Genomic DNA, 27,083 nt, shown 5'->3' with positions numbered 1-27,083 from the left:
CATCAACACCTAGACTTGGTATTTCCTCCAGTTGGCACCCTTCCCCCCACACACACAATTTAACAGCAGCTACACATCCTGGCTCCTGAGAAGGCAAATTTCAGTTTAAGTTGTTGACTTTGAGTGGTTTTTGGCTCTCGCTTAGGTAATAAAAACCACAGCTTGGAAAAGCATTAAATCCAGCATGTCCAGAATTATTTTGTGTGACAATTACATCTGGGGTAATTTCAATTTAATACCTCACTGCAAGTGAAAATTGCAGTATGCAGCCCTAAAATTGCTGTAATAATGAAGATAAACCTGCTACGAGCTGCCTGTGCCACCTCAGGCTGTCACTAGATAAATGTTTTGTGCTGCTTATGGTATTTCATAGGTCACCCAATTGCCAACAACAACCAAAAAAAAAGCAAAAACACCCACAACATTTTCAGGAAACCAATGAAAGAAAGCTTGAAGGATATATTTTTCAGGTTGTTCCTAAAAATACACACACACAAAAATAATGTATTATTAGCACCAGCTCAGAGCAGCTGGCACCCACGAGGCTGGGGGCTGAAGGCTCCCACTCCAACCACCCCAGAGACAACACCCAGCTGGAGAGACAATTAGTATTTCCTCCTAAAAGCCAAGAAGTCAAGCTTTCACTTAATGGTAAGTTTCACTTTTCTGTTTGAAGGTTATTTCCCATTCAAATTTTAAGTAATTTCTAAGTAAGTTGTTTATGGAAGGGACATGCTGGCTGCAGACACCCTAGGAATGGCCCTTTGAAAATCCCAGCCCAAATGGGCCACTTGCTGTTATTTCCTTCAGAGTAGAACATCCCTTCTCCATATTACCAATATGCTGCTAATAGTTTAGGAATAAACTACAGCGCACCTGTCTGTGACGACAACGAGCAGACAGCCCAAGTCCTGCACTCAGCACAGGAACCACAAACCCTCTTGCAAAATCCCAATCTTTGAGGGCTCCTCAGTGCCTCACAGACTTTCAAAGACCCCATTTTGAAGACATTTTTCTTGGGTTGTTTTAATCCTCGTGCTTCTGGTCAGAGACCATGCTATTGTACCCCCCATCTGAAACGGGATGTGTTCACACCACTGCTGATGGACAAACCTACAAGCACTTTAGCTTCCAGCTGACTTTCCTTGACACTGGTCACCTCTCCAAGCTTGACATGCCACCTGAGAGAAGATGCGTGCAAGAGTCACAGCAGTGCAACACCCATGAGCTGAGTAGTACAGACTCAGACACTCTGCCAGAAGCGGAGAAGAACTTGGTGGAAAAAAGGTAAACACATACAAATTCCTTTTAGGTCACAGAAAAAGTAAACTAAATTAATTACGCAGATCTCAAAGCAACCTCAAGGGAGAGTTAATATTAATATCAAAGTTCCCAACTTGTATCCGCACTGGAAGAAGAGGGCTTGCCAGCCTGGTGCATGCCTCCAAAAGGGTTCAGGCAGTCAAAAGGGTTCTGTCTGAATGACCAGCACTCAGACTGCCACCAGGGCAGGCACTGCCAATGGGAACTGGGGTTCAAATCAATGGCAGCTTGACCCATAAGGAGATTTTCTCCATAGCTTCTGGATATTCAAGCACTGCTATATTTAGGTGGTACACAATTAGTATTTCCTCTAATTTGCTGCCTCTTTCCTTCTTTCCTTTTTTCCTTCCCTTCCTTCCTTTTTTCCTTCCTTTCTCTGCTTTTTTCTTTCCTTCCCTTCCTCTCCTTTCTCTCTTTCTTTTCCCTGCAAGATAGGTAACTAAAAAAAATCATCAAAAAGCTAAATTTGAAGAAAGGGGGAAATGCAAGAAGGAAAAAAACAGCCTTCTGTGCACATGATGTGCTGCTTGCCTGTGAAACGCCAGACTGACAAGATAATGCATTTATATTAGAAATTACCTAGATTTTTGTATTTGGAAAAGGGGAGGGGAAAAAACTACTAAGCTACTTAGCAACCTACTGCAATGGAAGGAGAGAATAGCATGGCTGCATTTGAAAACCAGACCACAGGTCTTGATTTTCAAAGCTGCTCATGAATAATTCAGACTTGTAGGGCCCTCCACAATGCTTTAAGGTCTGTCTTGGTTCTTGACTTCCTCCCACCTGTTGTGGTTTAACCTGGCAGGCAGCTAAACCCCACAGAGCCCTTCGTGCACTCCCTCTCCCAATGCAGTGGGATGGGGGAGAATATCAAAAAAAGGAAAGAAAAACAAACACCAAAAAAAAAAAACACCACAGTAACAACAAAAAGAGTAAACAAAGCAAGTGTTGCACAACACAATTATTGCTCTCCACCTGCTGACTGATGGTCAACCAGTCTCCAAGCAATGGCACACTTCCCCCCTCCCAGCCAACATAACCCATATTAATTGTTCAGCACGACACCGTAAGGGATGGAATATCCCTTTGGCCAGTTTGGGTCTGCTTCTGTCCCCTCCCAGCTCCTTGGGCACCCCCAGCCTCCTCAGTGACAAGGCAGCATGAGAAGCTGAAAAGTCCTTGACTTAGCGTAAGCACTGCTCAGCAACAACTAAAATATCACTGTGTTACCAACATTATTCTCATCCTAAATCCAAAGCACGGCACTGTATCAACTAGGAAAAAATTAATTCTATCCCAGCCAAAGCTAGGACACCACCCTTCCTTTCTCAGAATTAAGACAAAAAGGAAAAAGGAACCAATATATGTGAAAAAATATAAACAAAGAAAAAAAAACTTCATTTTCAGTAGAATTTTAAACAGTGGCCAAATATCTGATGTCACTCTACTGGGACATCAAAGGATTTCACCTGTTGAAAGTAAAAGCAAAATCTGTTACCTTGCACCTTCCTGGAAAGACACCAATCCTTTACTAAAGAACTTTACAAGCCAGGATAACGCCAAGTTACATTTAAGACTATCTTCATTGATGTAAAGATTCATTACGGAGTACACTTTCCAACCACAGCTTCCTGGCACCACACAGCAAAACAAAACAGAAAAGGTCTCTGTTCTCAACACACCTCCTTAATCGGATCTGGAGAAGTCCAAACCCACCTCAATGCTGTGATAGCTCAAACCCCCTTCAGTGTGCAGGTTTCTGCAGAGCTTACTGTGATGGGATGACTGGCTGGGTAGATGAGGGACAAGCAGTGGATATTATCTGCCTTGACTTCAGCAAGGCTTTTGACACCGTCTCCCATAACATCCTCACAGGCAAGCTCAGGAAGTGTGGCCTAGATGAGTGGGCAGTGAGGTGCATTGAGAACTGGCTGGACGGCAGAGCTCAGAGGGCTGTGCTCAGTGGTGCAGCACAGCTGAAGGCCGGTAGCCAGCTGTGTCCCCCAGGGGTCTGTACTGGGTCCAGTCTCGTTCAACTTAGTCATCAGTGACCTGGACGGTAGAATAGAGTGCAGCCTCAGCAGGTTTGCTAAGGACACAAAGCTGGGAGGAGTGGCTGATACCTCAGCGGGCTGTGCCTCCCCCTCTGCTCAGCCCTGGCGAGGCCACACCTGGAGCACTGTGTCCAGCTCCAGGCTCCCCAGTACAAGAGGGACATGGGGCTACTGGAGCGAGTCCAGAGGAGGGCTACGAAAATTATTTTGGGACTGGAGCACCTGTCGTACGAGGACAGGCTGAGAATATGGGGCCTGTCTAGCTTGGAAAAGAGAAGACTGAGGGGAGACCTCATTAATATGTATAAATATCTGAGGGGAGGGTGTCGAGAGGATGGAGCCAGTCTCTCTTCAGTGGTGCCCAGCGACAGGACAAGAGGCAAGGGGCACAAACTGAAGCAAAGGAGGTTCCAGCTGAATATGAGGGGGCACTTGTTTACTGTGAGGGTGACAGAGCACTGGGACAGGTTGCCCAGAAAGGTTGTGAAGTCTCCCTCTCTGGAGATATTCCAAACCCGCCTGGATGCCATCCTGTGCAATGTGCTCTAGGTGATCCTGCTCACCAGGGGGATTGGACCAGATGATCTTCAGAGGTCCCTTCCAACCTCAGCCATTCTGTGATTCTGTAAATTACTTACAGGAAGTTATCAAAGTAATCAATGGCACAATAACTGTAAGACGAGTAGTCAATACATTTTGGTGGCCAAAGGCAAATGGATGCACTAGCAGAGAGTGATCAATGGCACCTGGGAGCATCAAAGCACTTGGTGATGAAGCAATACCCATCCTCTGAAATCACCAGTGAACCCTGGTGTGGTTTATGGCATGCTTTCTCTCCCCTCTAAGGAGACAAGATCCTCTCTGTGTATCACAAGGAAGAATGTACCTGGAGGTCAAAGAGGAGACTGGGCACCTCCATGGATGGTTAGGCGTCAGCACACCTGGGACACCTTGAGAAAATGTGTGGTTTTGAAACCCACCAGCCAGGACTCACCAGAGGCCACCACTGGTCCCCATGAACTCAGAGAGAACCACCCCTGCCACCACCTCCTGCCCTAGAAAAGCCCCCCATCCTCCCCTTCTCTGGTGCAGCAGCCACTCCAGCTGTGCAATGCTTTCCTGCCAAAGGCTCCTATAGACGCTGGTGATCTCACAGCATTGCTTCTGCTCCACTACGTCATTTGTTCCCCAGAAGCCCAGCACATACTTTCTGTCTGATATTTGAAATCACTTACTTTTAAATACAGCCTGTCATTTTTAGATGACTAAGAGTGTCAAAAACATTCAAGATCTAAATCAAAGCTCTTCCTTTGCAGGATGAGAAAAACAGATCACTTAGGCCTTATATTTTCCTGTATTTTTACTTGTAGATTCACTAAGAGCTTTGCTTTTGGTTTATCCTGGAATTGCTAACTCCTGTTTTTTTCTTTTTCTTGAAGAACCAAAGAACCAAAACATGGTTATTCAGTCAACTCTGCCAAGCTCTGTCCACCAGTATAGTCCCCAAATTCAGCCCCCACCACTTTGGCACTGACAACACAGATGTAACCCAGGCAAGGCGAGCTGAACGATTCCACCAGCCCCTGTGCTGCCTCCATGTCAAGCCTCAGCATCCTGAACAAAAAGCAGCAGCACCCATGCTCAGATGCTGCTCACCTTGAAATGCAGAAATTCATCTACAGGGCTCGGTGACTGGCAGGTCACGGTCTTTTATTAAATCCCCAGCTGTCTTTGCCTTCCTGCCACCCACCCTCCTCCCCGCATCATGACACACGAAGATCACTGCACCGCAGGCAGATTCCTGGGGATGAACTTTTATCTCTGGGTTAACATGTCACAGAAACGGAGCTAATTAACTGGGGCTCTGTTGGTGAAAAAGGTTAATATTTTCTCACATCTCATGCTTGGAGAAATAATTAGCCTTGGCACTACTGGCTCTGCCATTTCCTGAGAGCCCAAGTGAAAGAGAGGAGGCTGAAGAGACGCATGGCACTGACGGATAGATGGCCACCACTTCAAATTTGGGCTGACAATACTTCTAAACAGCAGTTGCTTTTCAATAACTTGCAGTGGAACATTAATAGGGGGAAAACTCTGCTTGCACTGCAGTCCTCATCACTGCACAACACCTCCCTGCAAGGCTGCTAAGAATTGAGTTGGGATGCAAACTTTTTTTTTTTTAACCCCTTTCTTGAGTAAATGAAAAAACAGTAAAAGGACAAGGCAAGAATAATTTCAGATCAAAATAGAACTGCTCTGTGCATGCATTTTTCTTGGCAAAGTGCAACGGTGGTGGGGGAGGGTGCAGAACTTCCAAAGTGAAATCAAAGCTGTCTCATGGAGAAATAAAATAAAAATAATTTGGGGGAAGAAAATCTGTCATTTGGGGAAGGGACAGAAGCTGTTTTCACCTTTTTTTAATCAGCAATTTTTGTCAATCAAAGTATTAGTTCAAATAAATTAAAGGTGCCCCCCTGGACTCTTCTCAGGAGAATGCCTGTCAGATGCAGATGCTCTTCCTACCCAGTGAACACTGCAGGGCTGGTGCAAGGGATGAACATAAAGTGCAGGAGGTAAGAAATCTACGGTTATACCCCTGGTGTTTGCTGGATCAGTTCAGAATCACCCCTCTGCCAGGATCCAGGCTCTGTGAGCAGAGGGTCTGCAGGACACCAAGGTCTGATGGGCTCTGCTGAGCCCCCATGACCTGAAGACACCTTTTAGCCAAGAACAGAGCTCAAGAGTGCTTTTTCCTTGCTGCACAGACAGGTGCCATAACTCACTCTCACAGCACGGTTCTTTCCTGCACTTTCAGATATAACTAGCTTTCCTTCCAGAAAAAAAAATAGAATAAAGAGTAACATCCACTTAACTGATATCCTTGTGCATTCCAAACCTTTACCTATATATTTCCATGAGATCCTCATACAACCTAGCTCGCTCCTGAACTCCTTCCCAAGAATCACCCTCATCCTTTTTACTCGTGAAAAAGAAAACAAGGGGGAAGAGTAGGACTGCAAATACACACTGTCAGAATAAGTGTCACCATTTGCCATTTCCCTATGGCATCTGTGATCAATTCACAAAGAACCCTGCTCCTGAACAAACACCAGCCTCTACTGCCCCTGTACCAGCATCTCCTCCCAGTACCATTTCCACTTAAAGCTCCTCAGCCTGCCTCTCTCTGGGTAGTCCCTCAAGACATAAAAATGTGGCACCTCACAGCAGTTGAGATCCTGGAAGAAACCCCATCCCACGAAGTGAAAAACAGAGTCTTTGGGACAAGATGACATTGGGATGGTCGTCTGGCCAGCAGCACTGACCAGGAACAATTCTCAGCCTAGATTTAGACAGCCATCTCAGAGGAATTGCAACTTCTCAATGCTCAAGCTCACTATATCACATTTTATATAGTCCATTCTCATCACTTATTCTCCTCCATCACTAAATGAAGAAAAAACAGTCTTCAAAAGAAGATAGTAAGTAGAAAAAGATATTTGAAAAAGATCACCAAATTCATGGAGTTTTGTCCCCCAAAGCCACCAACCCATCTCAGAAACCATCAAGTCTAGCTGGCCTGCTCCTCCACCTCCACAGGCCACCAGACAGCAAACATGGGGCAGGAAACATCACAGATGCTGTCTCGTGCTGGGGAGGCCACAGCCATTCCCAGGATGGGGGCTTGGACACACCAATTGTTGGCCAGGATTGCGTGTTTCCAGCCCAACTTACAGCCTGTGGGTCCCCAAAGAGACTTGCCACTTCACCAACTTCTTACCACATCTCCACATTTGGACGAGACAGCAACAAAAGCTAGGTCTTTAAACTCCAGGTATTTCAAAGCACGTTAGTCAAGGCTTGATGCTGAGTAATTTTGCTATACCAACATAAAAGCATTTTCAAGAAGCCTGGGAGCTCAAGAGCAAGTTTTGATCTCTTTGACACCAGTGTGAAAGAGGATAATCTCCCTGTGATGCCAGTGAGGCTCACCTAGATAACAACTGTCTCAAAGGCATCTAAGCCCTGCATGTCATTCGAGGATGCTGCTCGCAAAGTACTTCCCCTTCATAGAGCACCTCCAGGCCAACTCCAGCAGAAACAGGAGAATGTGAAATTTAGCTCTTTGCAGAGCTAGAATGATCCAATGAATCTTTTCCCTCCTCTTTCAGGCAGCATCAGTGAGTGGATACAGGGAAATTTTGTCTCTGAGACAAAAGCTCTGGGTCTACGTAAAGTCATAGGTTGGTCAGGTTTGTCCAAAAGGCTCACAAAAGCCAGTGTTGGTCCAGGAACAATGGGGAACAAACTGGCCCTCACAACTGTGCCAGAACAGGTGTCCAACAGGAACTGGAGAGATAAAATAACTAGTGTGCTGTGTCTGGAGCACACAGTGCACACCCATGCTCAAACTGTGCCTCACCCTTAAACCTGTGGACAGATGGGATCTTCTCAGTTTGCACCCTCTAAATTTACCTTTGGGCTCCACCTTTCAGTCAACTCAAAAGCCTCAGCTCTCCAGTAACATACAGGTCCCATCTGTGAGTCACAGCAGGTATAAACTCTAGCAGAAAACTGTAGGTAGTAGGTTTTTAGATGAGGAGCTCAATACTGGGTCTTTTACTAGCAAAGAACAATTTATCCCAGCTAGTGAAGCTGACTGCCTTTGTAATCAGACTATAGCCAAGGTCTGAATTCCCAGAAGTACTTTAAAACAGGATAGCTATGATTAGAAGAGATAATAATGACAGTTCCCTAAAAAGAAAAATAAATCCCAGCATCCCATGATGATCCCATCTTACTTAAGATGGTACAGCTGATTAACAAATGGTTTATCAGTGCTTGGTGACAGCCTATGGGGAGTCCAAATCTGTCTCTCTTAATGACTTTCAGCTGCTTGGGCCATAACAGCCAGCTGATCAATGGCAGAAACAAAACCTTGGCCACTTTGGGCTCCTCCAGTTCATGCCTGAAACACATGCCAGTTCCTCCTACAAAGACCCATCGCTCCATGTCACCTGGCAGAAGCACAACTTCACTGAGCAGTGTCAGCCAGTGATGGGACCAGGCTCCCTGCAGCCCAGCTCTTGCACTTGCCTTTGATCACAGCTCCATTTGATGGATTTTTCTCACACCTTTATCCCTGGAGAGCTCAGCTTAAGGAGGTGATGGAAAAACACACTGTCAAGCATTAACCTCTTGGGGTCTGGTGTCCAAGAGAAAAGTAATCACAGTGTCCTAATGGAGATGCTTTCAGCCCAAATGTGTTTTCTGCTACTCATTTGTGTAACTGCTCACCTGCAATATCCCGTTGTGCTCTTGCCTGTAGTTAGGAATAAGAAGGAAATCAAGACCAAAGGCAAAGCAACCTCAGGTCTTATCTTGCCCAGCTAATTCAGCCTCAGCGTATCTGCTGGCAAGACATCCAGCAACAGGCCTCACACATACAGCATCTCATCCAAACACGATAAATCTTATTTCTTAATGAAATCACAAGTGTCCTGGCTTTGGACGCTCTCTGCCCTCTGTGGCAGTCAGGCTGAGGGAACATCACAGATATCACCTGGCCACATCCCTCTCTGAACAGTCTCAACAAGCACAGCCCTCAGCCCTGGGCCAGTCTCCCACCTGAGGGATGCCCTCCAACTGGCAGTGCATGAGAGAGGAAACAAGAAGGTCTTACAGTGTGTTGTTGCCAGCAAAGGGAATAGGAGAGACTGCAAGGGAAGAGATTTTCAGGGGGCACAAGTTCATGTGATCGACTATATGCCTGCCAGAATGCTCTCAGTGTCAGCAGATGATTCAACACCTGATCTTCAAACCTGTCAGTACCCCTGCCAGGCCCTCACTTCAACTGCAACTTGACTTCAGCAACTGCTTTTTTCTCTCAGACATGCACATACACACACAAATGCAGCCTCCAGCAGCTGTAAAATTCAAGCCCGACTGGGAAGCTAGGGCTTCTTGTAACACACCTGGGACTCAGGGAGGGAGGTTTGAAAATTCAGAGGATTATTGCCTTATGTCAGGATTTGACAAGGCTCCATCCTTGACCACCATGCTCTGCCAGCTCTTGAGACAGCACTACAAAACTTGCATCAGAGCCGTGGAGGAAAAAGCAAGGTGAACAGAGAAAATCAGGCAGTAGGGGATGCCTGAGGCTGGCCGACATCATTTACGCACTGAAAGAAAGGGAAGTGCAGGCAGGTCAGCAGGAACAATGCTCTGGCCATAAAATGCAGCCCCCAGAAGCCATGGTGTTTCCTTAGCTGAAATCACCCATGAACTGAGTGCAACTCAGGGGCAGGCAAGAAGAGCTGCTATGTTTTCTTCAGCTGCGATTCCCTTGAGCACTGATTCCTCTCTGTCTGAAATCATTCCACTGGCTACAATATAAGAACAAAATAAATCCAGCAAACATTGCTATGCAACTGGCTGCCGGTACCACACCACACCCCACGGTAGGGTTTGCCTTCTCCATGACCTTCTGGCAAGGAGCTTGCTGCTCAGACTTGGCCCGGTTTTGTACACTCAGTTATTGTTGGCAATTCTTGATGTTTGGCTGGATTAGCAAATTAAAATAAAAACTCTAGGAAATCCTCTGCAACCATCCCAGTGTAATACCACACAGGGAAGCTGTAGGAGCATTGCTTCCATGTCCTGGACACTAGCACTGTGAGGTGTCAGTCTCTCAGCGTCACACTGGCTTGCAACTTGGTAAGCCTTGCTGTTGTCATACATCATGCACAGGGGATAAAAGAGAAGAAACACTGAAAACCTGGTGAGAGAACAGAGCAGCACCAACATCTAGCTGGCAAGCTGAAGGACAGCCTGCTCCCCCCTGAGGACATGCTGAAGAGGTGGGCAAGACTGTCTCCGAAGCCTCCTGCCCCTCACGTGAGCTTTCTCTGGGGATGGCAGATGGGGAGCAGCCCCTCAGCATGACCCCCTGCACAGCAATGCACTAGAGCAGCACACATCTTAGGATGCAGCTTCGCCCAGGGGCAGCTGGAACATCAGCTGTGGCAGCTCCTCAAGTATCTGCACTATGAACAAAGATTTATTTCCATGTGGGACTTTTCAGACCCTGCACCTTCGTCTCCCCTCTGTCCACCACGACAGGTCCCTTCCTCCCTCCCCCATCCCTCTCCCGGCCTCTTCACCACCCACCTCTCCCAGACATCCAGCTCCGTTTGCTCTATGGCTGCTCCACTGCTTGGCTAACAGCGCATCATCTTCAGCATTGTTCAGACGTATTCAATAAATCAGAATCCACTTAGTGGGTTAAGGAAATTGGAAGCAAATGCTATTAGCACCAGCCCCTCCTACATGCTATGCCCTTGCTTCATCCTTAATGAGAACTTTTCTTTCTGCCTGCCCGGGAACAAGGTGGCAGCCACAGCAGTGGGGTGCAGCGAAGTGGCAGCTGAGTCCCCCTTCTTTTTTAGTAGGGCAGATGGTTAATAGCCCCAGCATTAATTCTCTCCAGGAATAGTATGCTCGCGCTCTGATCAGCTCTAACAGGCATCCATAAGGGCTGTCAGCCCCACTCCGGAGAAAGGAGCATCTGGTCCTTGCTATGAAAAGGGGCTAGAAAAATTAATTATACAGCAACAACAAGAAAAAAAGAGCACCACTGATTGCTACAGGGCTGAAGAGCTGGTGTTGTTCAGCATTTCAGCCCAAGTGCTGCACTGGATCTGGAACAATGAAAATTCAGAGTCAGGTCAGATTCCTGGTGCTGGGTCTCTCTGAGACACACTGCCCAGGCAGCAAGGTCCTGAGGCTGAGACACATGGCTCCTCAGGAGGATTTGCACAGACTATATAAAGTCCTCAGAGGACAAGGAGGAAAATTGCACAACCAAATCTTGCTGCAGTTCTCCCAGTATCCCTCCAGGGGTACTTTTTGGGTGCCAAAGCATATTTTTGACCCTGATGGTGCTGGAGCTGCTAAAAGAAGTAACAAAGCAAGTTCTTTTCTTCCTCTCCAATTCACTCTGCAGTAGTCCCTTATGTCTCTCATAAATTCCTCTCTCTTCAGAGCAAAATAAGTGCTGAGCAGTTATTTTATCCCCTTGCACCATCTCAGTGCCTCCTTCATAGGACAAGAATTCCCAGCACCAGTGAAGACTATGTTCGTCATGATGATGCTCATTACCGCTGCTACACGTCACACGAACCTAGTCCTGCTTTTCTGGACGAAAAATGTCATTTTCTTTCTCTCCCTATGATCCTAGAATAATTCATTTATACAGGAAGTAACGTTTTTAATATATAGGTTCAGGACTGCCACACTTGACAATAAGGCAACTCAAGTGAAAGATTTGACCCCAAAAAAACGAGCAGAATGAAAGCCAAATACAACCACTGGGCATGGCCAAAGAGCCTAGATCCCCCCCTCCCCATCCGCCCCCAGCATTCCCAAACCAGGGAAGAGGTACAGTACTATCCACCCACATATTGAAGTTCCTTGAGGGAGATGAAGGAAAATAAAGATTGAATAATACTGCCTTTGGCACCTCACCTGATTTCTCCATGAATCCTATGTTATTCATTATTTCTCTTAAAGCTCCTGCTTCTACTAGATGCATACAAATTGAAAAAATAAAAATAATAATAAAAAAAACTTTTGCCTTCATTTAAAAATCATTAATTCCAATGTAACCAGCAAGAATTTGCCTCGATTTGCACAATCGCTGGTGAGCTGAACCCGAGCACGGCACTATCTGAAACTGAAAGCAAGTGCATTCCTTCACCCTACACACCTTGCCACGGCCCTGACCAGTGATCCTGCTATAACCCCCCCCCAGCAGAACAGTGGTCCCCCCAAAATGCCCAGCCAGCTGCTGTCTCCAGGAAGGGAGGGCAGAACCTGTGGTGGCGGGTGTCACGGATGGCACGGTCACTGGGCATCCTCTCGCTCTCCCGCTGGTTAAAGGCATGGAGCCGGTACGGGTCCTCGCCGCCCTTCCATTTTCGAGCGCTCAGGTATCTCCGCTCTTCAAACTGATCCCACAGGTCGTCCCAGTCCGCCTCTGAGCCCTGTGCGCACAAAGTCAGCCCCATTAGAGACAGGAAGGAGCAGGGGGCACCGCCTGGTCCCTTGGCATCACCCAGCCCTGCTCAAGAAGTTGGGCGGCCCCACTTTGGAAGAAGATGCTAACAAGGAGCCTAATTAGGTCTTGTCTTCTCCCCTCCCTCCCCCCCGCCCCAGTCTCGAAGCAGCATGTTAAAGAGAACCTGGTCATTTGAGTCTAAAATTAATTCCAAACCAAACTCCCACCTCTGGTGGGTCCTACTATCAAGCAGCACGGCCTCAGGAAATACACAAAAACAGAAGGAGCTGCCAAGGAGCGCACCCTTGCCATGCAGCCCCTCCTCAAGGTGCCAAGCACAAGGGATGGAGCTGCCTTTCATGGCTGCTCACCCACTCCAGCAGCTATCAGGGGCTGAGCACCCCTCAGTATCACGGAGCTGGTGAGCACAACGCAGAGCTAATAAGATCACATCATTACAGCAGCACAGGCTCTTTGATCTCAACGCGTAACATGGGAAAATTCAAACATTTACAGATGTCTCAGACCCTAAGGAAACTGTGGTTTTATCCAATAATTTATCTTTTCTTTTTCTTCTTTTTTTTTTCCCCTTCGGTTAACACCATCTCAAAGATGATTTTGCCAGCTAATAGCACAAAATGAAGCTTTTGAAACAGGTGATTTTTACCCTGTAATTGATTTTACTTGCGTCTGAAAGCATGCTCACTGTGTTCACAGGAAGGGGAGGAAGGAGCATCAGTTCTCGCACACGAACCACCAGCCTCTGCTGCAGGACCAAGCTTGGCATCTCCAGGAGTGCAGGGTACCCAACAGCACCCTACTTCACAGGGACACTGTCCCCAGAAAGCTGACAGAGCAAGGGCTGCACGGGTTTCCAGGTACAGGGTTGTTTTTCTTCTATTGCATTACCCAGCAGCTTTATCAGCAGTTATGCCAAAATTTACCCCAGTGAAAGAATGACACCAAGAAACCCTTGAACCACCAGCTGGAATGGGAGAAAACTATCAAAGACTTGGAGAGAATTATTAAAATAATCGGGTCACCGCAGTCCAGCAGGTTTACAAGCAAAGGAACGCACGGAACTTGTCTGCAGGCTTTCAGGAGGACTGATGGAGACTGGGTGATAAATATTGTTTACGTTCTTTCTAAGGCATCCTGCAAAACATGACTTGCTGCCACAGTAAAAGATAAGCAAAGAGTAAGCCTATTGAATTTCAGGACCAACAAAGCCCTCAAGTTTATAAAGATGATGACCCCCAGGGAAGGGGGAATGGCTCTGTTAAAACTACTGCCAGGGAGTTTCAACCCCTAAATGTTAACACCGGGAAGAAAACCAGAAGTTGTTTTTTGTTTGTTTGTTTTTTAAATCAAGCTTGATACGAGAAGTGGAATTAAAAGTGGTCACGTAGCACTTAAGGCTGTTGGAGATATATATCCCACCTTCTCAGCCAGATAATACCCATGTGTAACCATGACCAAAATCAAGGCAGCATCCTTTGCTGTGGAGGACCCACAGACAGAGGACCCACAAGCAGAAGATTCACCCGGTCCTTGGCACCCACTCAGGGAGGGGGAAAGCAAGTTGAAATGGAAGGAGAAAATCCCTTCACCCAGCCAGGGATACCACATCACTTCTGGGTCACTGTATGAGGTCTTCGTTGTAATATTTCTGCCATGGATTATCATCTCTTCCTCACAGCAGAGGCCTATCTTGGGAGTTATTTAAATGATGGCAAAAATCTAGATTTAATTTATTGTGATCTAACTCACTTTAGAAGCCCAATTACCTTGCACTGGAAAAGGATCGAGTCAATACTCCACTTGCCTTTCTATCTTCCACGTGGCTCCTCTCCCTAAGCTTCACATTCATTTTCTCTCATGTACTGGTAATAAATTTTCATTTTTTTCCTTCAGATTAGGTAATTTCTCTTTCAGCACTGCAGTTTAATAGCTAGTATTAATTATAGGAAACACAGTCAGTGCTTAAAGAGTTTGAGAATGAACGAGTCCACAGGAAATAGTGGAAAAAGATATCAAAACCAGACAGGTAGCTTGGGACACAAGTGTTGAGCAGCTCACCCTCTCCTCTGTGCCGCGTCTTGCAATGCCTCTGCTAAAAACTCTGCCTTTTGCATTTTCTTACCCATTGCAGAGATCACCTACTGCATCCCACCACGTGGCAGGGATGCTCCCAAAAGAGAGCGCAGCTTGGAAAGAGCCCCCTCCTTTCCCAGCCTGTTGAAAACACCCCAAAACCCCAACACCAAATAACAGGTCAAACAGCAAGCCCAGAGCAAGGTATTCACTGCAACGCCACAGCGAAGACTGAAAGCCTCACGATGCAAAGCTGTGCTTCCTCATCTGCTACTTAAATCACAGCTCAGAAACAAACAAAATTAAAAAAAAAAAAAAGAGGGGAAAAAACAGGGAGTGGTGCCGTGGGGGGATAGCAGGTCATTAATGGTAAGGACTACGATTTTCCGGAACTGTTAGTGCCTTGTTTATGTGGATTTCCGTGAATATGACATACTAATGGCATAATGATTGTGTGATTACAGGACAGCAGGGATCGCTCGAGTGCGAAGGAGGAATGAGCATCCCTGCTGCAGGCATATTGCTTCCCCCAGGGAAGCTCTGTCCTCAGACATGGGCTAGAGGTTTCCACGGGCTGGCCACCCCCAGCCCACCTGGGTGCCAGGGAGGAAAGGTAATGGGTGGCAGGAGCTAAAAGTGGTTCCTGATTCACTCACAAGCAAAGCATCAGCCCAGCAAAAGCTCCAGTAAACAAGAACAAATTCATGTCCATTTGGCACGAAGGGCCTCTAGGGACCCCGATGTCCTAAGGCACGTCACTGCTGGCCACAACAATTGAGCTGTTCACGTGCTGTGGCTCAGGGACACCAGGGGTGGAGGGTAATTCTTCAGCAGGAACTGCAACCAGGCATTACACAAATGAGATTTAAACATCATGCCAAAGTGCCAGGCCCCTGTGAGCAGGAGACTCAATTACAGAGCTGTTACCATCCGAGGCTCTAATGCCGTCTGAAAGAATCGTAATGCTTCAGACAGAAGATGGCTCAACCCTCCTCGTACCCTGGTGCCAGAGCAGGCAGTAAGAGGAACAATGGTCCCAGCAGGGGAAAGCAGCACATCACGCTGCCCCCAGCCTCCTCGCCATCTCCCCAGACAGCCACTGGGACTTGCTCAAACGCAAGTTTGACCCCTGTGTAAGCACTGCCCAGATGGAAATGTTCCCATGCAGGCTCTGGAGCTGGATCTCCAGTGGCTCCCCTGAACGCCTCCGTGCCCAGCTGGACTCAGCACAGAGTGCTGGCCGGAGACACAGCACAAAGAGCCATCCCTGAGCTAAGGCAGCTGGGATGCTCTCTTCACAAAGCAGCAGCCTGACAGCTCCCCTGTCACCTTGCCCACTGCATCCCCCCACTATGCATGAGGCAGGGAGCAAAGCAGGCTCACAGATGGGATTTTGTACTCACTTGGCCTCTGCCAAAACCATACTAGCAGGTCACCTCTTCTTCCGGTCTACGGCAACCTGCAGCAGAGCTGCCAGAACAGTGCTTTCAGCCCCCTGCCTGAGGGCCCTAGACCCCAGGGTCCACACCACTGACCTCTAGAAACAAGGCTCAGCTGCAGACTCCCTGGGATTCCCACTTCAAAAGATGCTCTTCATCCAGAACCTCCCCAAATCAGACGTGCACGTGCAGCCATACAGGAGCGCCTTGCTGTACAAATTAGCTTACAGACTAGCCCGACACACGAAGACAAATCCTGGGTAATTAAAAAGAAAAGGAAGCCGATTATACGCTCCTGAAGAATATCGTTGCCCGCTTCTGTTTTATTTATATATTATGCTGTATAATGAGCTGAATATTTAGGAGGTCAGCACAAACCAAGCTGCTGACAAGAAAAGAAAATACCCAGCTCTGTCTGTGCCAGGAGGCACGCAGGAGGATGGAAAGGATTTTCCATCATCTCTCCCCACTTGCAGTTCCCCCAGGACCCCGCGGGGCTGCTCAGCTCTATTGCCAATTCTAAACTACTCGTGCTTGGGCAGAGGTTTTCTCAGTAAGCCTTTCCCTGAGTCTGATGTCTGCCTCCCCACTTCAACCCATCCCTATCCTGGCAGGGTTTGTACTTTACAAGCCTGGTGCTGCTCCCGTCACCAAGCTAAAATTTTATTTTCCTTAATTTTAATAACACCCAAATCCCCCAGAACAGAGCACTTCCGAGCTCTGCCACAATCCACCTGGAAAGGACAAGCTAGGTCAGTGGTTTTCATCCCCAGCCTGCTGGCAAGAGTGAACCCTCACTAATGGGTTTGCAAGCAGTAATTAGGAGAAATGAGTTTGGGACAGGTCTTCCCTCAGCTGAGAGAAGAGAGAAATCACCGCGGGATGCTGGGGGAGCAGCACTGCTATTGCAAGGGGATGTTTGCACCCTGCCTGTTAAATCACCTGCAGCACTGGTCCGGCTCTCATCCCTCTCTCTGTCACGGTGTCAGGGATGCTGTGCCGAGGACTCATCGCTGCCGTGTTGCAAAGAGCTGCAGCTCAGTGAGCTGCCTTAAACAGCACTGCACCTCGCAATCGCATGCTGCCCAAGGGTGTTTCAGTGTCTCTGCCCTGTTCTGCCATGGTGGGGGCTGCCGAAACATCATGGTCCCACCTCCCCACCCCACAGTGCCCCTACATCATCAGCTGTGGCCAGTTGCTGAGGACATCTGCAGCTCTCACCCAAGCAACCTCTCACCCCGAACAAGTTTGGTTTCAGCAAAGAAATCTGCCCTTGACCCGAGAAGCACAGTGTGGGGGGCAGCAGGCAGGCTAGCCCTACGGTGATCCCCCAAAGGTAGGCAGCAATTAGGCAGTGCATTAATTGGGAAAGAAAGAAAGGCAGCATCCATTTCCCCTGCGCCAGCCAGGTTTGGCCCAGGCATCATCAGGAGTCAAACACGTTTGGGAACAGCACAGACCCACGAGCAGTAAATAGTGTGGCAAAAGGAAGCTACTGCACTGACAGACAGCACTTATTTTTTCTTGTGAGCCTTTTCAGGGCATAAGGGAGCTGCTTCCCAGCCATGAAGGTCAAAGCAGCTTTCCCATGCTTCAGCAAGAATGGCAGCTGATTCGGTACTTAGGAGCCCGTGGCTGCACTCAGTCTCCAGCTGAGCTTTGCTCTTCCTTCGGTGTAAAAGCCAAAGGTTGGAATGGGGGGAGTGGATGGAGAGTAAAGCAGAAAGCAGCCCTTGTCCTCCTTTGAAAAGAGCCCTCTCAAGAACAGAGGGAAGGGACCTTGCTGACAGCACGCTCAGCATCCCTGACCTGCTGTGGCCTTCTCACAGCAGCGAAGGCGCTGGTAATTTTTTCTGCGGGGACCTTCACACAGCTTTAGAAACTAATGCCATTATCTTTCCCCTTCCAAACTGTGCAGCAAAGAGGGGCAATTCGTGGCAGCAGCATGGGAAATATGATTGCCAGAGAAAGGAAAATGCCTCTGAGGGAGGGAAAGCTTAGTCTGTTTTACCTGGTTTTATTCTAGCACGGCGAAGAGGGAAAGCAGAGATGAGAAAATAAATATTCAAGCAAAACAAAAGAATTGCAAATGCACAGGACACGTACATGTATTGCATTAGTTGTCCCCAGGAAGCCAATGGGGAGTCCCCAGTCCCTACCAGCTGTTTTACAGGAGCAGAGCTTTACCAGGTGGGTGCTGAGGCACGACCAGCACCAAGGAGCTACTGCTCAGCAAGAAATGCTGTCAGTCAAAGCTCTCCAGTCCTGCACCTTATTTCCAGCTCTGGAGAAGCCCCAGGCTGCCCCCAGCCATGACCCAATTTCCCCATCCCTACCAGTAACTCCCAAGGCTGCTGCTTGGTGCAAGACTCCCCACAGAGCATCACCCACGCTGAGCAGCTCCCAGCCTTTCTCCCCTTCCCATCGCTCACTCTTTGCCAAGTGGGAAGAGCAGAGGGAAAACATTTCCTGGAACTAACCCAAATTTGGGGTTGAGCCATCTCCTTACCTTACAAACAGTTTTGTACAAAGGAAGGCGTTTCTGTGACCCACATTTAGTCCTCAATTCGCAGGCAGAGACAGATGAAACTCAGGTCACTGCCACCTTGATGCAGGACACACATGCCACAACCAACAGCCCGTCCTCCCTGAACTGTCTTCGAGGAAGAATTAGATATAAAACATCCGTGACAGCAAGAGCTGATCTAAACCTTTGATTCCTGGGTACACGCTGCCAGAGTTTGCGAGATCCTGGGGATGGCAACAACGTGAGTGACAGCAGCAGAGATACAGCAGCATAATTTAGAGTATGCGTCAAGCCAGCCTGCTTCCATCTCAGCTCAGTAACAGGGAAAAAAAAATACCCTGACTAGTGTGGAATGCATTAGAGCAAGGTATCATGAGAAAATAAGCAGGTTTGGCTATAAGGGACTGCTGATAAGGGCTGAAGTTGCATGGGAGCAAGGACCCTGGGCAGACCAGCTCCATGCCGCAGGGAGAACCTGAGGGTGACAAGGGGCTGGCAGCAAGGGTCTAAGCTTGTACCGAGGTCTGAGCAATGTTTTACCTCAAAAACAGGTTTGCTTCAAAGTGCAGCTTCAGGCCAGCCAGATCTATCTGCCAGAAATTGCATCTGATAATGAGGTTTCTGGGGAAGAAAGGTGAAGGTGAAAGCCTGTCAAGCCCTGTTTTATGACACACAGAAGCCATCCTACCTTCCTTACAGAATGGGGCGCAGAGGGGAAAAAAAAAAAAAACAGGCAATAAAAGGTTAAATAACGTGAGAGCAAGGCATTTCATGAAAAAATATATGAAGCATTTTGCCAATCCCAAGCCACCAGAGCACACCAAAGCAAGCTCCGCTATGCCACCTCCAGGGCTGAGCAGTCTGTGACCTCCTCCCACTCTTGCCCTGCAGGTCAAAGCCAGGACTTCTGCATCCTAAAAACATCCCCCAGCCTCTCCTGAGGAGCAACCCTTGTGCCTCCTGCCTCCTCACAAACACAGCTCCTGCTGTGGGCATCACAGGGATGCCGAGGGGCCACGCTGAGCCCACAAGTGGCAGGAGATGGCCTGAAGAGGCTTGGCCACCTTACAGACTCCCCTACAACTGGGACATCATCCCTGCGGGGAGGGAGAAGACAGCGCTGGGAAAATCACAATCCTTCACCCATTCCCTGGCGCAAACACTAACCCCCAAGCACCTTGTCCTCCTGCAGCTCCTCTCAGACTTCTGTCTGGGAAAACAAGGCCATCCAGCCTCCAAGCACAGGGGCATCTCTTCAGTTTGGAGGATGACCCTGCCACCACCGAGGACATATCGCTGGAACTCCTGCACCCTAGGAGGACTCTGGTACAAAACACGTTGCTGTGTCATAGCCCAGAGACGTGGGATCAGCCTTTCCTTCCCCCTTTCCCATGCACGTTGGCAACATCTGAGTGCGATCAATACGTCTGCACATATCTAGAAGCACAAAAAAAAAACAACACTGAAAATAACAACAATAATAATTAAAAAAAAACGACTGTTGAGTCACATGGTGCAGCAAACTCAAAACACTTCACAAAAGCCTGGGGATCTGGACAGAAGCCAGCAACAGGCACTGAGCTTTGCTGCTATTATTGAAAAAATACCCTCGGTTTGGCCTGGATTCTCTCTCACACATACACATTTCTCTGCATCAAGGAAAACAGGATTTTTGCAATCATTCATTGTGAAAATGTAGCCTGGAAATCTTGATGGGCATCTACTGCTTGGGCATGTGCAAGGATCTTGGGCTGACGCAGGACAAAGTCTCCATCCTTGCCCCGAGCCCCGGCTGCCCTGGCGAGGCCATCATCTTGAGCACAGCCCTGGGAAGGGCAGCACCTGATCTGGAATGGTGAGAGGGTGTGCAGATGGCTGTGGGATTGTTCCCTCTGCTGTTTGCAGCATATTTTACTGCCCACAGACGTCTGGGGATACGCACCAGAAATAGCTGGCTGCACAAGCCAAGACTTTTCCTCCTACAGAGAGAAAGTTTTAATCCAGAACTGCCAGGTACAGCTGAACACATTTGAACGCATCCATCTTTTTGCAGTGAAAGGAACAACATCTTAACAGAGATGAAAACTGTGACGGTGCCTTGTGCTAGCTTGGCTGGGAGCTGGTGAACAGCTGTATTGCAGAGACATCCTTCTCCTGGTCTGCCAACAACCTTTACGTCTGCTTTAAAACAACGGCAATAACGCTCCCTTCGAGTCGCGCTGAATTAGTCTGTGCAGAACACTCACAGGTTCAGCAATGGGAGAGATAAGGAAGTGCTACGTGGGATCGTACCTATATCCAGCAAGGCTCGTGGGCTGTGCTCGGGTTCAGAGGCCGGTAAAGGTGGCTCTAAGAGCACGTCGTGCTCTGGAGGAGGACGGACACAGCAGCAGGGGCGCAGTCCTGCCAGCCATGCCCAGGAGCTGGTCAAGGCCACTGCCTCAGCGGAGGTTTGCTAAGGATGAGAACGGCACGGCGCAGGCCAGGCACAGGACATCACTGCATCACAGGTCACATCACATCACACTCACACCACGGCATTTAGTGGCTGCACAGACCCTTCTTCTACACGTCAGTCACCACTGACTTCCAATCCTTCCTCCTCTTTTCCCAGCTAAGGAGCCCGAGTTTTCCTCTCCCACAGAAACCATCCCAAAGTGGCTTTGGCTCATCTCTCACCTTCTGTCCAGCACCATCGATGCAGACGGGAGCCACAGCTCCCCAGCCCCAGCACAGGATGGGATGGGCTCCACCACACGCAGGGCTCTGCCGCCAGCACCAAGTTAACACCGATGGCTCCTCATTGCCAGGGACACAAGTGGTGACAGCGAACACAGGGAATTAAATTCTCCATGCTTGGATATAACATTTTGAAAAGCTGGCTCTCTCAGAAGCAGCAGTGAAAGCCCAAGCTACATCAGAGGTGAGCAACCACTTCAGCAATGCCAGGAGAAGCCTGAAGAAGGCACTAATAACGTCTCTGAAGAGCTCTGCAAGGCTCTTTTAAAAACATTCCCTCTGCCAGCACAAATAAATATCTGAGCAAAAAATATTACAGAAAAAGTCGGTTGACTCATGAAGAGCGAATGTGTTAAATATAGAAAATAAAGCAATCGAAGGGCAAAAGAAAAGGGATTTTAGCCTTGCTTTGAGCACAGTTCTTGTTGCAGCCTTCCACGGGTGCCACCAAGCTGCTTTAACCCCCCAAAGCAGGGGAAGTGGATAGCAAAGCAACCTTTTGCCTTGCTCCCTGGCCATGCCTTCCCCCAGAGAGGAGCAAGGCTGGGATGGGGAGCTGCTCCCCATACCACCATGAGCTGAGCAAAGCTTTGAGCCTTCACACCTGTCCTAGTCATATAATGAAGGACTGACTGGAGAAAAAGGAGAGGGAAAAAATGTCCCACGGCCTGACTTCTTTCTGTGTGTGTGGCTTGCGAGCCTGGCAAACTATTTGTGATACCCCATAAATTTCCCTGAATGTTTGCTGTGGTTTTTTGTTTGGACTATTCCTTTATCTCTCCCTGAAATGCAGCTTTTTTGTTTTTCTTTTGTTGTTTTTTTTTTTCCTCCCACAATTACACGGGAACAAGGTGGGGAGGACTGATGCTGACATCCTGAGCATCTCCATTATAAAGCACATCTCAGCCTCAGTCAGGGCAAACCTTTGCAAGACAGGAGAAATCCCTCCTCCAGATATACTTAACAACCTCGGGACAGACTGACATTTAGCCTGTAGGTGTCACAGCCATGACGTTATTGCCAGAAGCCAAGCCCTGCCATTGAAACCTGCATTCACCCACCCCAGGCACAGCTCGGGGCTCTCTGCCAGCTCCCAGGCTCCTCCAGCCTCCTAAATCACACAAGGTAAGCTTTAAGCATCTGCAGCACTTTGGAGAAATCAGAGCTTATCTGGCTAACAGAGGCTTTTAGTGGTCCCCAGGCAGAGCAGGCAAGCAGCTAATGACAGTCTAATGAGCTGGGGAAAAAGAGCTGCTCTTTTGTCCAACAGGAGCACTGTAGCTGTTAGCTGGGCTGACCTCACATTTTCAGCTGAAGCTTCAATGGGAAAAGCCAGGTCTATTCCAAAACCATTTTCTTCTTCATCCATTACAGGCTCTGCTTTCCTTGAAACACTTGTTTTTCACCACGGGAAATGAAATACATACATTTGCATATAAAAACACAGATGGATTAAAAGATTTAAAAAATAAAAAGGAATTTGTAGCAACATGGCTTTCAAGCCTGCTGTGTTTAGCATCCTTTCAAACAGAGTACAACTACCTTAAGATTTTCCACTGTGGGAAATTCCTGACAGGGGAAAGCATGTTTCCAAAGACTGCAAGCTTTAATATTTGGCCTGTTCTAATAAGTCTGATAAAACATCATGGATTTGCTTTTTCCAAGCAGAGACAAACAGGTCCACTGATAAAGCCCCCAGAAGCACACACTCTGCTCCCCAAGGTACGTTGGCTGCTGCAGGCAGCATTCCCTCACCTCCCAGGGTAGCTGTGTTCAACCTCGAGCACTGAATTTGCACACATACTGGCCCTTAGAAAACCTAATATTACCAGAAACCTTAGGCTGTTGATTTTCTTGCCTTGCTTCAATAAGCATAGCTTCGGTTTGTTTTTAACTGCAAAGTCCTTGTGTTCTGCAAAAACAAATGTAACAACGTCATGTTTCAGGGGTAGGAATTGAAAAATAAAACTGCCTGTCAATGAAAATCAAGGCAGGTTCACTGACAAAACGGAGTGAAACACAAAAGAAAGCTTAAGTAGGAAGCAGAAAAAAATAGAAGTTGCATTGACAGTTTATTTCTATTCTTAATAGCCTGAAAGAGACCAGTAAGGATACTGGAAGGTGAACTACCTGCTGCTCACTGAAACAGAGCTATTTACGAAACCACCTGGCTGTCAGCTGCTCAAACTCCACACAGAGGTAAAGTGTAAAGGGCCATTGCACCCCATCACCAAGGGAGCTGGAGTCAGGCTGAGGACAGGTTTGGAGCAGCCCTGTGGGTGGGAGGAGAAGATGCACTGTTCTCCACCTCGTCAGGATGGATGGGGGGAAAACATCCAGAAACTGCCTGAAGCACGGGAAGGAGTATCTGTATGCCCAACTTTGAGGTTGCCCCCTCTTCTCCAGGCAGTGACATTGCCCGCAGGAGTACTTTTCCATAAAGCTTACAATTATCCAGAACATGAATTGGGACAGAGAGGAAAAATGTACACCCAAACCCTTTGTCCACCTGCAGTGATCTGTCCTGTCTCTGGCACCTGGAGGTCTCCAGGCAGACTGAGCTCTGCTGTAGCAAGAACAGCTCCTGAGTGCTCTCAGTGGTGACAGACCCCAGAGCACCCAGCAGGAGTTCACAGGCACTCGCTGGGGTGTCCTGGCTGGAGGCCAGATTCACAGGGCAGAATTTCATCCTACCTTCTTTCGCATCCTCCTTCAGCTTCAGGTGCTTTTTCCATCCCTCCTCCCCCTTGTCTTGCAAAACAAGACTGTGCTGCCAAGGGCACAGCTCCCAGTGACACTGCTGCTCCTCCGCACCCAGCCTCAGACAGCAAATCCTACAGGCAGCCCACGGAGCAGACGTCTGGCTCGGTACCGGCACCAGTTGCTTCAGAAGACACCCACCGTGCTGCTTAGCTACACACAGCTTCCTTACAAGTCAGGATTTTTCCCAACTTTTGCTGTCGAGAGACCCTTTCGAGTCATGGGACACTTTCTGCCACCTGTTGCCCTTCTCTTCTAAAAATTGAGGTTCAGAGCAGCCATGCCGACGTCAAATCCTTTTACTGGCAGCAGCCAAGCCCTCAATCCCACAACCACCTGGCAGCAGCAAGTCCCGACAATGAAATCCCACCCTGAACCCATCTCCTTCCCTTAAGATAACTTTCCATCACCCACCTTACCTGCTGTCAATGTCGGACCTACGCCGGTTCAGATGCCCAAAGCTCAGCAGCACACCCAAGGTGGGGGCACGCTCATGAGTCAAGCGACAGCATTAAAGCTTTCCCAGTACTGCAAACTCTTTGCTTTCCCCTCTGACTCCTGTTTTCTTTTTCTTGTCAAGAATGACAGTTCTGCAATGATTTTAGCTCAATTTACATGATTTGGCTGAGATTTCTCAGAAATTTAGCCAAGCAGCTAACTTTACAAAGCATCCCCTACTAATTCTTCCCGTGCCTCCAAGTCCCTGTCTATAAAAAGAGCATCATTGCTGCCACTTCATTTCCAGATGACAGAGGTTTAAAGCACTGCTACCCAACATCTACACAGCAGCCCAGGGGGAGCTGCCAGGCTCTGCTTGGCTCCAGACAGATAACTGTCCACCAGCGAAGATGCCACCAGCTCAGCTCCAAACCCCCTCACGTGTGCCCAGAGCACCAGCCGGGTCTACAGAGTCGGTCCAGGCAGCTACCACCTTGCACAGAAATAAACTGATAGCTACAAAAGCTTAAGCCTCCTATCAGACTTTCGCTGGCATGAATTTGCTTTAAAAGTAAATAAAGAAATGAAACCCAGCTAAGCCGGGCAGAAAAAGGAGAGGCAGAGCAAGCCATGGAGACATTTTCAGGCAATAGAATCTGAGATCAAACCTTTCACATGGCTGTAGACAGTGAGGCTGTAAATTGGCCTAGGATTTAGCTCCATTTAGCTCTACTCAACTCCAGAATTCGGCACAAGCCACAGATACAGCCATTCAGCTCATGTCTTGCCCCCGTGAGCTTGTGCCTGCATGTGGGGAGAAAGTGAGGTGCTGAGGGGCTTTGCTGAAGGAGATGCTTCATTTCATGGCCCAGCCATTGTTATTTATTTTTAATCCCAGACCCCCTTTATTTTATTTTTTTAAATCACCCCTCAGTTCACATTACAGCCATAATTTATCTCCACGAGTTGCCTTACTGCCTCCATCACGGGACATGTGAAAAAGGGATGCAGAAAGGCTGCTGCAGACAGGGATCAGCCATCCCTACCAGGGCAGGAGAGGCAGCGGCAGGGCAGAAGACTGTCCCCCAACTCCAGAGCACCAGCAGTGCAGAGACAGACATCCTGCAAGAAATTCCTGGAAGACAGGTGGTTTTCTCCTGGCACGTGGACACCATACATCCAGGGCAGACCTGTTGAGAGGGGCAGTAATATCCCTCCCTCAGTACGCAGCTTTGCAGTAGACGCAATCCAGGCCTGACCCCAAGCACCAAAAGAGTTATAGACAGCTCCCTTTTTTCAACTTTGCTCTCTCTGACACATCCTCAGAGCCCCTCCAAGCCTCCCTGCCATCTGAAAAGATCAGGAGACACCGCATAGCAGCAGCACACTTGAAAGTTGGTTACTCTGACCCCTGCTTTCCTTCGCAGGAAACATGCTTTTAAGTGGTCCACAAGGAGCTCATTTCCCATCTCGTTTCATGCTCTGAACCCTTCCCCTGCATATTTTGTTTGCTAAAAGATATCCAGAAAAAAAAGGAGATGGGCAAACGGGAGAGATTTAATACTGCCTTTGAATCTCCTGGCTGGAGGGACTTTGGCTATTTGACCATCGGTGTAGTGCTACTGCAAACGGCAGCAGACAGCAGAGCCTGCGGGAGCAAAGGGTCTCTCTAACAGCATAAATATTAAGGGCACTCTACAGCCCTTGTAGCTGTGGTTCCCATGCAAGAGCACAGCCAGGTAGCACAACTAAAGGCGCTAACCCTGGCCACCAGGTGATGAAGCTTCACGTGGCTCCTTACAGCAACATCCAAACAGACTTTGGGTCCTGTAACACTGAAGAAACATTAAGACCTTCAACAAATTCATTTCTGCATCACTGTACCTACGTGTAACACACAAGAAAAGAACTTGGGGTAGATTTCTGAGCAACATACGAACCTAATTGCTCCTCAGAAATAGATATCATGTTTTCCAGGTCAAATGTTAGCCTGTTCTCAAAGGAAAAAGACCCCTAACTAACTTTTATTCTTCAAAGTTTTTATTTTCTCAGTAGATTAATATTATTCTAAAAAGCTTCCCACAGCTGGGAAGTACAGCCTACAGCCTTGAAATAGAGTTTCCGGACAGTGGGAAGAAAAGTGGGAGTTACTCTGCTTTACCTTTCTGATACAGCAAAGGCTGCCAGTTCCTCCAAGACAGGAAAAACATCTTGAGACATCCTGCATTCAGGAAGACAGACACTGGCTTGCCCAAGGCACTAAACTGCTATTAATACCAGGAGATCTGGATGCTTGCATATACCAAAAATCACGGTTCCCAGTTCACGTTTACGTAAGTGCTTCGTTCAGGTTTCTCTGCTCCAGGTAACCAACCACACTGCACACACATCGAGCTGGTCAAACAGCAAGCATACCATTGTAGCACGTGTACAAAGTCAGGGAAGGAATAAGTTGTTTTGCTCCTGTTAGGAAATCCTGGTCACCTCCTTACTGAGATGTCCTTCCTTCTCCAAGGCCTGGGGCAGGGACCACACACTAGGCAGGTGGGCTTGGATGTTTTACGTTTGCTTCAAGAACATCACCAAGCTTGGCAAAGCAAGGAGCCTTTGGTAAAGCTGATTCCACCCAAAAACACAAAGCTTCCTAAAAACAA

At 48.1% G+C, this 27,083-nt stretch overlaps 1 protein-coding gene across 1 annotated transcript in view; it reads right to left on the bottom strand.

The window, feature by feature from the left end:
• The window catches only part of GALNT14 (polypeptide N-acetylgalactosaminyltransferase 14), a 70,258-nt gene that overhangs the window by 32,754 nt on the left and 10,421 nt on the right, over positions 1–27,083 (bottom strand). Inside the window, exon 2 of the mRNA XM_050709830.1 lies at positions 12,249–12,418. Within this exon, the coding sequence (XP_050565787.1) occupies positions 12,249–12,418 (170 nt within the window). The remainder of the gene's footprint in view (positions 1–12,248; positions 12,419–27,083) is intronic.

Source organism: Cygnus atratus, chromosome 3 (genome assembly GCF_013377495.2).
Source record: "Cygnus atratus isolate AKBS03 ecotype Queensland, Australia chromosome 3, CAtr_DNAZoo_HiC_assembly, whole genome shotgun sequence".
Lineage (NCBI taxonomy): Eukaryota > Metazoa > Chordata > Aves > Anseriformes > Anatidae > Cygnus > Cygnus atratus.
The sequence above is the reverse complement of the archived record's forward strand: the minus strand, read 5'-3'. Positions and strand labels throughout refer to the sequence as shown.